This window comes from Onychomys torridus, chromosome 2 (genome assembly GCF_903995425.1).
Source record: "Onychomys torridus chromosome 2, mOncTor1.1, whole genome shotgun sequence".
Taxonomy (NCBI): Eukaryota; Metazoa; Chordata; class Mammalia; order Rodentia; family Cricetidae; genus Onychomys; species Onychomys torridus.
Window position 1 is genome coordinate 68,056,143 of NC_050444.1, and position 15,604 is coordinate 68,071,746.

Here is a 15,604-nt window from a genome sequence, read left to right on the forward strand (position 1 = left end):
ATTTATATTCACACTTTATCCTTTCCCCTTTCACACCACAGCCATACCAGCCACAGCCTCCACTGAACCCCGTTTTAAGTGCCAATTATGAGAGGCCCGTCGTAAGTACAAGTCATATGTTTGCTTTTCAGATAATGAGTATGTGAGTGTGCCCGCAAGTGCTAAGCCCTATGTTCGGTTCTAGTTATTATTATTTCTTTTTTAGATTTATTTTATTTCACGTATATGAGTGGGGTTTTTTTTTTGACTACATGTATATATGTACACCATGTACATGCCTGATGCCTGCAGATGGAAGAAGAGGGGAACATAACCCCTTTAACTGGAGTTACAAACAGCTCCGAGCCACTATGTGAGTGCTGGGAATTGAATCCTGGTCCTTTGAAAGAGTAGCAAGTGCTCTTAACTGATGGGCCATCTCTTCAGCCCTGATAGATAGTCCTTACCATCCACCTGCTTACACACTAGCCAGGAAGGCACACTCACAATGGACAGTTGTGTCATGGTCATTTGAGTGAGACAAATTGGAGATGCTGGGATCACTAGAAAGACAAAGGCCGTCAGTCTGGAGGAGGTGACCTCTAGCTTCGGACCTAAGAGACGCTGGAGTTCAGGAGTGAGGCAAGCAGGGAAAAATAAAAGTGGGGATTCTCGGCAGAAGAGAAGCTGGGAAGGCAGGGTGTGTGCGCTGCCCCTTCCTGTGCTGCGTTTCAAACTGGCTGGAGAAGCAGACTTCACAGCAAAGGAAAAAGCTCAGGCTGTAGAAGTCCACACGAGCTGGGGATTCTGGCCCTTTCCTGCAATGGATGAGAGCTACTGGGAAGTTGAAAGGGAAATGGGGGAAGTGGTAAGGCTGGTGTTTTGAAATGACTTTGGTTTGAGCATGCAAGTGCAGTGGAAAGGACAGGAGCAGCGGTGCAAGGCCGTAGGCTGTACAAGACGGCTGGTGAGAGAGACATGAGGAGCCGGGGGAAGCCAGGTTGGGCACCTGGTGCATGTGTGAGATCAAGGATGATGCCCAAACCCCCACTGCGGTGATCCAGTGGTCACAGGCTCCTCCCCGGGCATCATGTGACATGGTGAGAGTTGGAGATGCACCCCACTCTTTCACTAGTATAAAGAAAGCCCATGTCACAGTCACTTCAAGGACTTCACAGAACTTGATCACAGGAAGTACAGCCAGCCTGGGAACTCTTGTCCCTGCTCTCAGTCATTTTGGTATTTCCACAGACCCCCTTGTATAAGAGTTTCTCTTCCTGTCCACCTCTAGCCCTACCCATACAGGCATGGTATACATGAGCTTGCACACAGCTCTGGGTACCCACAGCACTGTCTCATGCCCTAACGCTCTTACCGCATGGCTGCAGAGCCCAATCCACCTAAGTCAGTTCTGAGTCTTGGGAGGAGCAGTCTCCATGTTCTGTCTTAGATCAGTTACTCATTCCCACTCCAATAAAGAGCAGCAGGAGATAGGGTCAAACCCCAAGGCCTTCAAAGATCAGGGCATAAGCATAGAAATATGCTTTCTGGAATGCTGACACCTCCAGAGAAGACCTTGGGGTCAGCAGAGTAAGTCTGAGGTGGCTCCAGAACACCCTAGTGAAAGTGGGAGGGAAGGGTAGACTATGAATGTCTTAAATCCACCTGGAGACCTTCAGCAGAGCCATGGCCACTGTCATGGGGATGGCAGGAGTCCCCAAGAGATCCTAAACAGGGACAGGAGCAAAGAGGCTGGTGGAAGAAACACAAGAGGCAGATGAGAAGCCGAGGCCCTGAGACAAAGAAAGAAGGCCAAACAAGGTACTCAGAAGTCAAAGGCTGCCAAGGGGCAGGGGGCAAAAAGGACTGAAAGGTGCCTTGAGGATTTAGAAGTGAGAGCAAAGCATCTTTGAGACCAAGAAGATTCTAGGAGCAAATGCTCAGTGGGGGAAGTGAATTTAGGTCAACCTTCAATGAGTCCCAAAAGTTAGTAAAGTGGCTAATGGTGCGTGTGTGTGTGTGTGTGTGTGTGTGTGTGTGTGTGTGTGTTTATGATGCATTTAGAGATCACTGCCAACTTCTTACTCCTGAAATGAGGCTAGAGAGAGAGTGAGCATGATCAGGCCATGGACTGTATTTCATATGGAACGCCAGCAGAAAAGGCTGAAGGGGGGGTCAATAAAGCCAACATATGAGAGGAAACAAAGTCTAGAATGGGTTTGGGTTGGGGCTGATGAACAGGGTGTCAGGAATGGGAGGCCAGAGTGGCTATATGACTCTAATTTCTAGAAGAGTCCACCCCAGCAGTTTTAATAATAAGTGCTGTGTATCCATTCCTGGATGTCTCTCTCCCATGATCAGCCTCTGGTCTGCTCAGGAAGAAGTAAGCACAGCCAGCAATAGCTGGAGGAAGCCTAGGAGCAGGACAAAGTCAACTTAGAGGTCATGCTGAGAACTAAGTTAGGGGCATATCCAGAGTGCTGAAGCATGACCCGCTGGCTCGAACTAGATCTCCAATGGGCTTTACTTGCTCCAAGGAGAATTTTGCATCCTTTTTTAAATCTAAGAAAGATATTCCCACCCCAAGGGCTGTTCACAGAGCTGGAATGAACTGGCTGGAGCGCCAAGGCTGTCTTTACTTGGGATGGGCAGTTCCACTGTCATTACAGGTGGCCAAGAAGCCTATGCCATGTCTTGCAGCCAGAGGTGGCTCTTCCTCAAAACAGGAGGTGCTGGCGGGGCTGCTGACTACACTGTCTTCCCCTTTCAGCTGCATCTGGTTGCTCTGAACACGCCAGTGGCCGGGGACATCCGAGCCGACTTCCAGTGTTTCCAGCAGGCCAGGGCTGCAGGACTACTGTCCACCTTCCGAGCTTTCCTGTCATCCCACTTACAGGATCTCTCCACAGTTGTGAGGAAAGCAGAGAGATTCAGCCTTCCAATTGTGAACCTCAAGGTAAAGATAAACCTTCATCACTGCCTTCAGGCACACTGGTCCCCAAGTGACCCAAGCATTTGCTACTCCATGGCATCAACCACAGCTCAAGGCCACACCTCTCCTTTTTTCAAATCACTTTCCTCTCTGAACTGGGGACTTTAGGAGAACAGGCATCTGAACCCTCAAGGATGAGCAAAAGCCTAGTTGTAGGCAAATGGCATAAAAATTCTAATGTGGCATTTTTCTTCATAGGGCCAAGTTCTTTTTAACAATTGGAACTCAATATTTTCTGGTGACGGAGGTCAGTTCAATACACACATTCCAATATACTCCTTTGATGGTCGAGATGTGATGACCGATCCTTCCTGGTAAGTGCAGGCTGAGGCCCTGTTATGTAGCATTATAGGTGTTTTTAGGATATTTTCTAACAATGAGATGCCTTTATCAGCTACCCCTCTCCTGGAATACTGCCAATCCGAAGCCACAGGGAGACAGCCAAGTCATGGGAAAGCCATGGCCTTGGAGCCAGAAGACCCAGGTCTAGTCGCTTACTATAAGACTTGGGCAAAGCACTTCACTCTATGAACCTCAGCTGCCTTGCCTGTCAAATGAGCAGATAACCATGTGTATACTCTAAGACAGCCATGCAGATGACTGTGAGTGAAAACAGTATGCAGTAGTCATGATGTGACTGGTGATCCTGCAGCTCGGTCGGTCCTATAAATGGCACTCTCGGTCTTGGAGAACAGCATGTGTTGTTCAGAATACTCAGTGCCTATGCTACAACACATCTAATGCCAGGTCTGGAAGGCACAGTAGTACACCTACATGGCCCCTTCTCTTTAGGGGTTTTCAGGGTCAAGGGGCAACAGATAACAGACAAAATATACATGTAGACATTTTTGTAGCTTTCAAATAGAAAGATGACAGCAGGAGCCTAGGGAGGCCATTGGTTTTTGAGGGTGAGAATCAAAAGTAGAGTCCTGCACGAGGGGGCCCCTCAGGTGAAGGAGTCCCAGGTCTGACTGTTAAAGAGGCTGCTGAAGAAGTAACCACAGTAGCAGTGGTGCAGACTCATGAAAACTAAAGATGCTATTGGGAGATGGCTGCAAGCTGAGTGCTCTGGAAATGGAGTATGCCTAGAAAGCTGGTACCAGCCACAGGGCTAAAAAAAGGATCTGGCATTGGATCATGGACTATGGATGAGGAAGAACGTGTCTTAATTCACTACATTTATGCCAATTCACTTACCAAGATATACCACGAAGAATTGCTGTTTAAGAACTGGGGCGATTGCCCAGCAGTGGTGGCGCACGCCTTTAATCCCAGCCCTCGGGAGGCAGAGCCAGGTAGATCTCTGTGAGTTCGAGGCCAGCCTGGGCTACAGAGTGAGATCCAGAACAGGTACCAAAAGCTACACAGAGAAACTTTGTCAATAATAATAATAATAATAATAATAATAATAATAATAATAATAAAGAACTGGGGTGACAGCTCAGGCAGTAAAATGCTTTCTGCACAGGCATGATAACCTGAATTCAGATCCCCATCATACATCTAATAGCTAGGTGGGTGGCACACATCTGTAACTCCAGCACTGAGTGGAAGAAATTCGTGGCTCCTTGGGGTTTGGTGGCCATGAAATCTAGCTAAATTAGCAAGCTCCTGGTTCAGTGAGAGACTCTGCCTCAAAAATAAGGTGGAGAATGATTGAGGAAGATATCCAGTATTGACCTCCCCCCACATACACACACGCACAAACCACACAACACAATAACTGTAAAATAAAATAAAAAATAAAGAACTTCATGTTATTAAAAATGCCACTTAAAACGTAACACTAGCCAGGTGTTGGTGGCGCATGCCTTTAATCCCAGCACTTGGGAAGCAGAGGCAGACAGATCTCTGTGAGTTCAAGGCCAGCTTGGTCTAGAGTGAGTTCCAGGACTGTTATATAGAGAAACCTTGTCTCAGAAAACCACATACACACAAAAAAAGTAACACTATAAAATTCCTTTCTAGGCCCCAGAAAGTCATTTGGCATGGATCCAACCCCCATGGTGTCCGTCTTGTGGATAAGTACTGTGAAGCCTGGCGAACCACGGACATGGCAGTAACAGGATTTGCCTCGCCACTGAGCACAGGGAAGATTCTGGACCAGAAAGCTTATAGCTGTGCTAATAGGCTAATCGTCCTGTGTATTGAAAACAGTTTCATGACAGACGCTAGGAAGTAATAGCCTTCCCATGATTCTCAAAGAGTTTTCTAATTTTTCTCATGTGAAGAGTTGACACTGAAGTCTAAAATGTTGTAAATATTTTAAGTTTTTATATTACACATTTGTCAAAAGAGAAACCAAAGAAAACATACCTCAGTATACTCAAAAGGAAAGACATAAGGGACTCAGATCCAAGTCAAATCCAATCCACATATTGGTGCTAGATTCTGCAGGAAGCCCCAGCAGTGTGAACACAACCCGACACAGAGCAGGGCAATCTGAAAACAGAGGCCAGAGTGACTGATTGCCCAGTGCATTCTTCAGAAAGCATTCCTTCCTTCCAACCATGACTATTGGACTATTGAGTGTAAGATGTCCTTCATGTTTGTTTACAAGGTCAGCTTTTAGACACATAGCCCCTTCCTCAGTGCTTGGTGATTCCATATACATCCACCCGTCCAGAGAAAGGGAACTGCTCGAAAGATCCCATTCATATTTTCTTCTATCAGGCTTTAATGTTGTTCCCCTTTAAAATACTATTGCTGTGATGCTGTAGAGTTTCGCATGTTTATCCAGTTGAGCGTGGCATCTGTTTATATAGTTCTGGCTTGCTGGGAAAGTTGAGACTCCAGGAAAGAAACAGCACATAATCTTTACCTTTCTTTCCCTTGCTAGTCCTCCTTCCCATCCACCACCCCAATTTCAAGATTTCCATTTGGCAAGTCTTGAATTGCGACTGCAGCTGAAACAGACTCGTTGAGATGCGTTTTCTGAAAAGTCTGTATCATTGTGCTATAGGCTTTGCTATCTTCCTCCACGTAAGAACATAAAGACATCTTTCCCAGGTGCTTGCTTCTGTTTGACTTTTGATCCCTGGATCTTTTATTCTTTGCCACTGAGGCAGAAGTGGCCTGGGTGGATGTGCTAATCTTGTCACTAGCACTGGGGACAAGTCATTCCCTAATTGAAGAGGGGCAGGGGTGAGGTGGGACAGATGAGAGCCACCTCATGGGAGACAAGCTCTGTTGTGATTGCACCAACGTCTCAGTGCATGACTGTGGGCTCTTCTGTCTGCAGGAGACTGGGACAGACGCACAGTATCAGCTTTGCTGAGTAAATGTCACTCATCAGAAGTCTCCCCAGCTCTGCAAAGTGGGTAGTTTTTAAAGCTCCACTTTACAAAGGAAGAAAAAAGAAAGAGGCGGCTCAGGTCCTTCCTGGGTCCAGTCACATGGCTGGCATGTGTGGGGCTGGTTTCAGACTCAGGCTCTGTCTCCCTCCAGGGCCCAAGGTCTTTCCAAGGCACCACTGGATATGGCTGCCTGTTGGTCCCCTCTCCACCTCAAGTACATGACTCTGGAAACATTATAATTAGTAGGCAAGAAGCATGCTGAGATATTTCCTCCCATTCAGAGGGGCTGGCCCAGAAAGCCACTATAGTGAATGTATTCTCCTAACTCCTTGAAGAAGGAAGGAAATTAAGAACAATAAATAAATAAATAAATGAAACAAAACTAACAGTCCAGGAACCTCCACTTCAGATTTCACAGCAAGAAGGGCCACTGGAATCTTTCTAGTGAGTCACGAACTGAAAAAGGTTACAGGGGAAAGCCCCAGGGTGGATGGCTGAGGATGGACCCACAGCTGAGTTACAGGTGGGCAGTGCTTGGCAGTGCTTGGCAGTAGTGCTAGGAGAAAAAGGACAGGGGACTCCTGGGGCAGGAAGTACAGAAGCCACCCACTTCAGTCAGAGCCACAAGACCCAGGACCACAGAAAAGACAAGGTGGAATGGGACTGAAGAGAGAAGCCAGGAAAAAAGTGATCCACCTCTCCTGACCCTAGCAGAGGGCACTGAGGTGTGCCCTGCTGTACACACTGGAGGACCCGCCCTCGCAGCTGGAGTCCCAGAGTCAGCTGCAGCCCCATGCACTCTGACAAACCATCACGGGCCTGTGCATGGCATTCAAGAGTCTTTGCCGAACACCTGCCTCCACCTGAACTTTCCAGTCCCATGCCAAAGTCCGCCTGTCCAGCCTACCTCATAGTCTGTTAGGCAAACTGCACGGGCTCTTCTGCTGGGCCATGTTGCTTGTGCCCTGTGCCATCTTGGCAAAGCCATAATCGCTAAGTGCTCCTCCCCTCCCCTCCCCTCCCCTCTCCACAAAGTATCTAGGACATCCCCTAGACCCATCTACCTGGTGCCCTACTCCTCCCTCTGGATGCCTGGTGTGCTTCACATCTGAAATCTGTCACTCGGCCAGTTAAAATATAATGGCTTAAGGGTCTCCAAACTTTCATTACCCATTTGCTTGGAAGTCTTAGGGATACTAGACGGCTGTTAAGCCTATTCTCACACTGTTCAAACACAGGAGGGAAGATTTGGCATGCATAGCTAATAACCTCTATAAAGTGGAGGGCTTTGGGGTACTTGCTCTGAGTCTGTAAGGAAGACCTCCAGATCTGAAGCCTGTGGTTTCAGGCTTCCCGAATCTTCCCCCAGCAATAGAACCAGGGGGGAAGGAAACGTTGCCCGCCCATGTAGACGGGGGCCAGATCCCGTGAGAAGGATGACTTGGGAGGGATAAGGAACAGAAGAACTGGGCAGCTCCTGTGGTAGTGGGGAACCCAGCACCAAGAAGACCTGGAGGATCTGCTGTGGCCACATGGTGTGGCCGGAAACAGACTCGGAAACATGAGGAAACTGGATCTCCTCAGGATCCTGCGGCTGAGTGCTGTGTCACTTGAATCTGAAAGGGACACAAGCAGAATCATGGGAACTGTCAGCGGCCTGGTAGAGCTGAGTATTAACTAAGGTCCAAAGGAGTAAAAGTAAAAAGCGGAATAAGCTGGTTCATGAGACTCAGAAGTGGGGCATGGAATGCAGACTCAACCTGGCAACATAGTGCCTGGGTGAGGGTGTGTGCTCATCTTCCCCTTGTCTGTCTGTCTGTCTGTCTGGCTGGCTTCTGCTTTTCTCTGTGTCTGTTCTTCTTCTGTCTAACCAAAGGCAAGTTGCCTTCATGGGGAGGGGTGATTGCAGGCAGCTTCAGACTTGTGTTTCCCTCTACTAAGGAAGAGCCGCAGAGGGAAGAAGAGGCTTCCTCTCCCCTGGTATTGCATCAGTTCCTAAAAATGGCTGTGCTTCGCCTCACGTGAGTTGTTTGTCCTAGGCTGTATGACTGGAAGCCTCACCAGAGATGATATGTGAAAAAAAAAAAGATACTTCCTTCATCCAAGATGCCTAAGGTTTTTGAAATGACTAGAACACTGAGAAGATCAAAGCACAGATTCATCACACCCAGCAACAGGGATGGAATGGTATGGGCATGGAATAACAGGCAGACATGAGATCATGCCAGCCTTGAGTTCTGGGATAAAGCACCTGAACAGGCAGTTATGAGCTTCCCCATGTGGGTGCTGGGATCTAAACTCTAGTCCTCTACAAAAGCAGCAAGCATTCTTAAGCCCTGAGCCATCTCTCCAGCCCCTCATGCTGATTTTTAAATGTTTAAATATCCAGGGCTTTCTAAGTTGATGCATATGATTGTCTTCCTTAGAACTCCTGCCCAGCTGGCCCCCCACTTAGCCTCTGAAGCATGGCCCCTCCTGTTTCCAAAGCTTCTCTTTGTGGATTTTAGCTTCTTCCCAAGTTTATTCTTCATACAAGAATAGACAGTTTACAAAAGATGCCACTATACTGCAGCAATCTGATCTGGGCTCCCTTTAGAGGGGGGTTACTATACTGCAGCAGTCTGGTCTGGGCTCCCTTTAGAGGGGGTTCATTTGCAATCATCTTATAAAGGGGAAGTGCTCCCTGGAAACCCTTAAGAAATGAAACAAGGAGTCAGGCAGTGGTGGCACACGCCTTTAATCCCAGCACTCAGGAGGCAGAGCCAGGTGGATCTCTATGAGTTCAAGGCCAGCCTGGGCTATAGAGTGAGTTCTAGGAAAGGCACAAAGCTACACAGAGAAACCCTGTCTCGAAAAATCGAACCCTCCCTCCCCAAAGAAAAAGGAAAAAGAAATGAAACAAGGAACCAACGGCAGGGCATGAAGAGTGCAGCTAGTTATCGCTGTGGGTAGCTGGCTCACACTCCTCTCTCAGGAACTCTGGGACCTGTGTTCAGGAACCTCAGAGTTTCCAGAGAGCAAAGGTACTGTGATATTTATATATTTGTGGGTTCAGCTTTAAATGACTGCAGCCATCTTGAGTCATAGGCACCAGGATTGCCCTCTAGTAATCCTAGTCAGTTTCCCCCTCCACCCCCACCCCCGCACAGCTTCCCAGCAAACTAGTGGATGGTTCCGTCCCAGGCATATGTGGAACTTTACAACTGACCCCTGTTTCCAGAGACTCTCATAACTCTTCCATAGATATTAAGAAAACCCAGATACATCCCATCCTCAGTGAAGTCAACTTTGTCTACACCCACAAATCTACCCTCTTTCTGGCCCAAATTTTGGGGACCCATCTAATCTTGCTGCTAATGAGGACCATATTTTCATCATTAACATGAAGGTTAATAAATTTTTCCTTCCAACCCTTGATCTGTCTGCCTCTTTTTCTTCAGTCTCAGGACACACAGGGACTATTCCTGGTACACCAGAGCTGGACTGTTCCAGAATGGTAGACCAACTCCAGTTGGTTACTGAAAGGTGTGAGTGTGCATGGGGGAGGGAGAGGGTATTGTGTCAAACTCCAGCTGGCCACACATAAGCAGAGTAGGCTCTGAGGGCCAGAGTAAGCTCTCAGCGCAAGAAGTGCCCTTACAGGAATTCAGAGGTTTAGGGGTGGTGCACCCAGGCTTGTTATGTCACGTTCAGGAAACCACTCAAGTTTGATTTCAAGATAACAGTTTGAGCTACAACAACTTCTTAGAACCTTATTGAGATGAGAAGACTGAGGGGAAGAAAAAGGTGGTGGAGGAGGAGGAAGGGAAGAGAAGGAAGAACAAAAAGATGTGGCGCAGAAGGAGATGGTGGAGGAAGAAGAGGAGGAGGAGGAAAGGGAGGAGGAGGGAGAGGAAGAAGAGGAAGAAAAAATGAAGATGTGGTGCAGGAAGAAATAGTGGAGGAAGAAGAAAAAAATCAAGATGTGGTACAGGAGGAGGTTGTGGACTAAAAAGATGAGGAGAAGGAGGAGGGAGAGAAGAAGGAAGGGAGGGAGGAGGAGGAGGGAGAAGAGGAGAGGAGAAGGAAAGAGAGGAGGAAGAGGAGGAGGAAGAAAAATGAAGATGTGGTGCAGGAGATAGTGGGGGAAGAAGAAGAGGAAGAGGAAAGGGAGGAGGAGGGAGAGGAGGAGGGAGAGGAGGAGGGAGAGGAGGAGGGAGAGGAGGAGGGAGAGACAACCTACAAGTACATCAACAGACCAGAAACTGAATGCTTGCTGAGAAGCAGGAACCTGGCATGGCTTAATATCTAATCACCACAGCAAAGAGCAGGCCTGGGTCCCAGCTGTGCGCTGACTGCTGGCCCATGCAAGCAAAGGCTGAAGTCTCATGCACTGCACGCTGAGGAAGAGGTGGGGCTCTCACAGACACCTGTGCCGTCGAGCATGGCCTCGGCAGAGCTGCCCAAGCTCATCTCTAGCTTTCCATATTCATGAACATCAGCAACCATCATGTCAGTCATCTGAGGCGTCCCTGCAGCTCTCAAGCAGGAACTAGCAGATGGGTCAGAACCAATGGTTTCTATTTAAAAAGAATGATTATAACAAAAAAGAGACCACTTTGTAAATTCAAAATTGTATTCTCGGTGAAATTTTAGAAGACAAGAAATTAGATAAATTTAGGAGGATCAGAAACAGACCCATAGATAAAATAAGGAGCCAGTGAGGTGGCTCCATGGTAAAAGTGCTGCCAAGCAAGCCTGAGCTTCATCCCTAGACCCATCATAGAAGGAAAGAACCAACTCTAGAGAGTTGTCCTCTGACCTCCACATATACAGTGCCAAGAGAGTGCACATGTGAACACACACATACAGACACACACACACACACACACACACACACACACACACACGTACATACACACACACACACGTACATACACACACATACACACATAGAGACACACAGACACACATAAATACATACACACAGACACACACATACAGACACACACACAGACACACATAAACACATACAGACACACACACATGGGGGAAGGATTTCAAAATTATAGAATCTAGGTACCCAACCTGTGAAAAACATCTTTTGGAAAATTATAACCAAATGAAAATTGGTAGAGAATTGAGATCTCACACAGTAGAGGACAAGGTACCAAAATAGAAATCTAATGAGAGAAAAAAATCAAAATAACTTACAGTTAACATAAGTTCAAACCAGTGGTTTCTAATGTATAATATGTGTACATCATCTGGACTGAGGTGGCTTTTACTTTATCATTCTGACATGTGTTAGAAAAATGTAAGTAGATATTAAATTCATAATTTCATGTGGAGTTGGGGATTTAGCTCAGTGGTAGAGCGCTTGTCTAGCAAGCACAAGGCCCTGGGTTCGGTCCTCAGCTCTCAGAAAAAAAAAAGTAAAAGCAAAAAACTATGACATCATAATTTCATGTTTATTTTCATTTACTATGAAACTAAAATGGATATTGAAAGAACGTAAAGTGTTGAAGGAAAGATATTAGGCAACTAATGGCACAAGCTGTATATTATATATATGTATATGTATATTGTTAGGGTGGTGTGAGATTAGGACATATATTGTTAGGATTGTATTGTGTTGGGGTATTATGATATATATATTTAGGATGTACATGGTTAGGGTGATATATTGTTAGGATGGTTTATTGTTAAGATGAATATGATTAGGACATATATTGTTAGGATGGTATATTGTTAGGATGTGTATTGTTAGGGTGGTATGGGTTAGGAAGTATATGGTTAGAATGATACCATTGTTGTTAAGATGTATGTGGTTAAGATGTATATTGTTAGGATGCGTATGGTTAGGGTATCTATTGTTAGGATGGCAAATTGTTGGAGTGATAAATGGCTAAATTTGCACTTCTGATTCCTGGCATGGAAGGAATGCAGTGGGGTGTGGCTTGAGATGGAATCCTGGCAGCAGGAGTTAAGTCAGAACCACATATCACAGCTATGGCTGCAGCTGGGCTAAAGGGGTCAAGGTTGGCACAGGAAGCATTTACTACACCTCAGCAGGCCACTCCTACCCCTTGTCATTAGGGCCCCAGGCACCATTTTGTTGTCCATATCTAAGGGTGTTGTTTTCTGCAGTTTCCTTTATCCATGGTCACCTGCCATCCAGAAATATTAAGTAGAAAATGCCAGGCTAACTATTCATAAGTTTTCCGTGGTGCATCATTCTGTACAGCATAGCTACCCTCCCCTTGCTGGTTTTAACTGTCAACTTGACACACTCAAGGATCATTTGATCATTTAAAGAATTTGGTGAGGAATTGTCTAGATCAGACACACACATATACACATATTCACAATGCATATGAATGTTTTGTCTGTGTATACATATGTATACTATGTGCATGTCTAGTGCCCTTGGAGGTCAGAAGAGGTTGTCAGATCCTCTGAAACTGGAGTAACAGATGCTTGTGAGTCACTGTGTGGGTGCTGGGAACTGAACCCAGGTCCTCTACAAGTACCCTTAACCACTAAGCCATCTCTGCAGCCCCATTTTCTTCATTGGGTTGAGGTAAGAGACCTGCCCTGAATGTGGGTTGTACCTTTTCAGGAGCTGGGTCCTGAACTGTCTAATAATGGAGAAGGCGAGGTAAGCGGGCATGAATTTTCTTCCTGCTGTGAGAGAGAGAGACCAGCTCCCCTTGCTTCCCCAGGGTACTTTTGAGCAGAGAGAAATAAGAATATGTAGATAGAAATAGAGAGGAAAGATACAGTTAGAAAACACAGGATAGCCTCAGGAGAGCCTGAGTCAAAACGCACCAGCCCCTTCTGTCTCTACTAGAGGGCTTTTAAAGGAATGCCAAGGGGTGGAGAAAAAGAGCTCCCCCAGCACAGCCAAATGCAGACCATCTCAGATACCTGGTAACCTTGCACGTGGTCCAGCTACCCACTAATGCAGCCCTGCTGTGTAAAGCAAGCTCCGATCTCACTAGAAAACCTCTGTGAGCTCCACTATGCTGTTGACTGGAGATGTGACTATTTGCCTCAAGTTCCTGCCTTGATTTCCCCACAATGACAGACTGTAACCTGGAACTGTAAGCCAAATAAATCCTTTCTTCCTTAAAGCTGCTCTTCTCAAGAGCGTTACACTGCAGCAACGGAAGTAGAACTAGCATACTTCCTGTGGTCATCCCGTCCTGGAGGTTATCCGTCCCAGCATTAGAATAACTGTCAAAATGTTCACTAACTTTTATTTTGTTTAATGGCCCAAGGCAGAGAATACCTCATGCAAGTCCGGCAAGCTTATTTATGGCAAAAGAAAGAAAAACATATATAGGAATAAAAATTATAGTAAAAATATAAACCACTGACATAGGAGCCATTTAAAAACATGAAAGATTCCAGGGGGAGTTGGAGGCGGGTATGATTAAGATACATTATATACAGGTGTGAAGTTCTCAAAGATTAAATAACAGGTACTGTGAAAATATAAAAGATCCTATCAACAACTTATTAATTTGAATTTTAAGACGCAGATACAATGAATGACATGCTACGAAAATGTCACTAGAACAGTTGATGCAGACAATCTGAACATTTCACTCACTGTAAATTAAATCAAAAAGAATATTGTTAAAAGTCGCTCAGCTTCCCACATTCCACATATGTATTTATGGGTGGTGGTACTGGGGCAGTTGCTCAAGGAAAGGAAGATGTTATAGGAACAAAAAGTGAAGGAGCACTGTGGCACTTAACACTGCCCACTGAGCAGGACTGTGGTGATGCATGCCTTTAATTCCAGCACTTGGGAGGCAGAGGAAGGCAGATCTCTAAGTTCAAGTCCAGCCTGGTTAACAGAGCAAGTTCCAGGACAGTCAGGGCTACACAGAAAAACCCTGTCTCAAAACAGACAAACAAACAAACAAACAAAACTCTGCCCACTGAGACTGGGGATGTAGTTTCATTGGTAGAAAGCCTGTTTACCATGCACAAAGCCCTGGCTTCCAACACCAGCACCACATAAACCAGGGGTGGCAGCAAAGGCCCATAGTCCCAGAACTTGGGAGGTAGAGGTAGGAAGATCAGAAGCTCAAGGATATCTTTGGCTATGTAGTAGGCTTGAGGCCAGCCTGGGCTACATGAGACTCTGACTCAGAAAAAAAAAAAAGAAAAAAAGAAAAAAAAAAGCTGCCCATTGCATCCTACCCCTCATATTAAACACTATACATACATGTACATACACACCACACATTTCCTCATTTTCAATTTCAAGACTGTTTTAACTCAATAAAACAGACTCACTGCCTTTTTAAGGACCGACAGTCAAAGCAACATCTAGCTATCCAGTCCAGCAGAAGTTCCAGGGTCTGTGGTTCAGTCCATTCCTCTTTTTTTTCTATTCTTTTTTATTTATTATTATTATTATTATTATTATTATTATTATTATTATTATTATATTTGTGTTTTAATTTTACACAGCAGCCATGGGTTCCCCTGTCCTCCCCCCTCCCAGCCCCTCCCCTCCATTCCCATCTCCTCCAGGGGACAAGACTCCCCTGGGGATTCATTTAAACCTGGTGGATTCAGTACAGGCAGGTCCAGTCTCCTCCTTCCAGGCTGAGCAAAGTGTCCCTGTGTAAGCCCAAGGTTCCAAACAGCCAGCTCATGCACTAAGGACAGGTCCGGGTCCCACAGCCTGGGTGCCTCCCAAACAGTTCAAGCTATTCAATTGTCTCACTTATCCAGGGAGTAATGAAGGGCAAGGTTTGAGGGGAAGAAAGCTTAGGGGAGCAGGAGATCCCAGCTGGATCAAGAACAGAAAGGGAGAACAAGGAATAACAGACCATGATAAATGAAGACCACATGAAAAAAGAGCAACTTCCCTTGAGGATTTATATTCCCATGGAGCATTTAAAATATACATGTAAACAGGTAAATAGATGTGGTGATTCAGACAGTCCTGAAAACTGAAAAGACAAGGTGACAGGGTTGGGTGGGGCTGGGGGAGAACATGCCCTCTTCAAAAGCTGCTGTGAAGAGATGACATCCAAGTCATGAGGCTTGCAGTCCACTTGTTGAGGAGTCTTGATTAAGGTGTAAACACGAAACCACTTGATTTCCTGCAATTGCTGTCACCAGCTCTATCCCTAAATCTCCTATAGATTTTAAAGACCCCTGGGAAAGTGCATTAGCTAAGTCCATCCAAGAGACCAAAGGCACTTTAAATAATTGAACCAAGGGAATTTGATGTGGACAATTAATTACATGGACAGTAGAAAAGCCTATAAACGAATGGATGACAGTAATGTCCATCCGGGTATTATGAAAAGACAAGTGAGTGGAGAAG

At 45.9% G+C, this 15,604-nt stretch overlaps 1 protein-coding gene across 1 annotated transcript in view; it reads left to right on the forward strand.

Annotated features, from left to right (window-relative positions):
- Positions 1–5,981, forward strand: part of Col15a1 (collagen type XV alpha 1 chain) — a 104,916-nt gene extending 98,935 nt beyond the window's left edge. The window contains exons 37-40 of the mRNA XM_036179736.1: positions 42–101; positions 2,750–2,935; positions 3,170–3,285; positions 4,940–5,981. Of these exons, the coding sequence (XP_036035629.1) occupies positions 42–101; positions 2,750–2,935; positions 3,170–3,285; positions 4,940–5,153 (576 nt within the window). The 3' untranslated portion in view covers positions 5,154–5,981. The remainder of the gene's footprint in view (positions 1–41; positions 102–2,749; positions 2,936–3,169; positions 3,286–4,939) is intronic.
- The last annotated feature ends 9,623 nt before the right edge of the window (positions 5,982–15,604 follow it).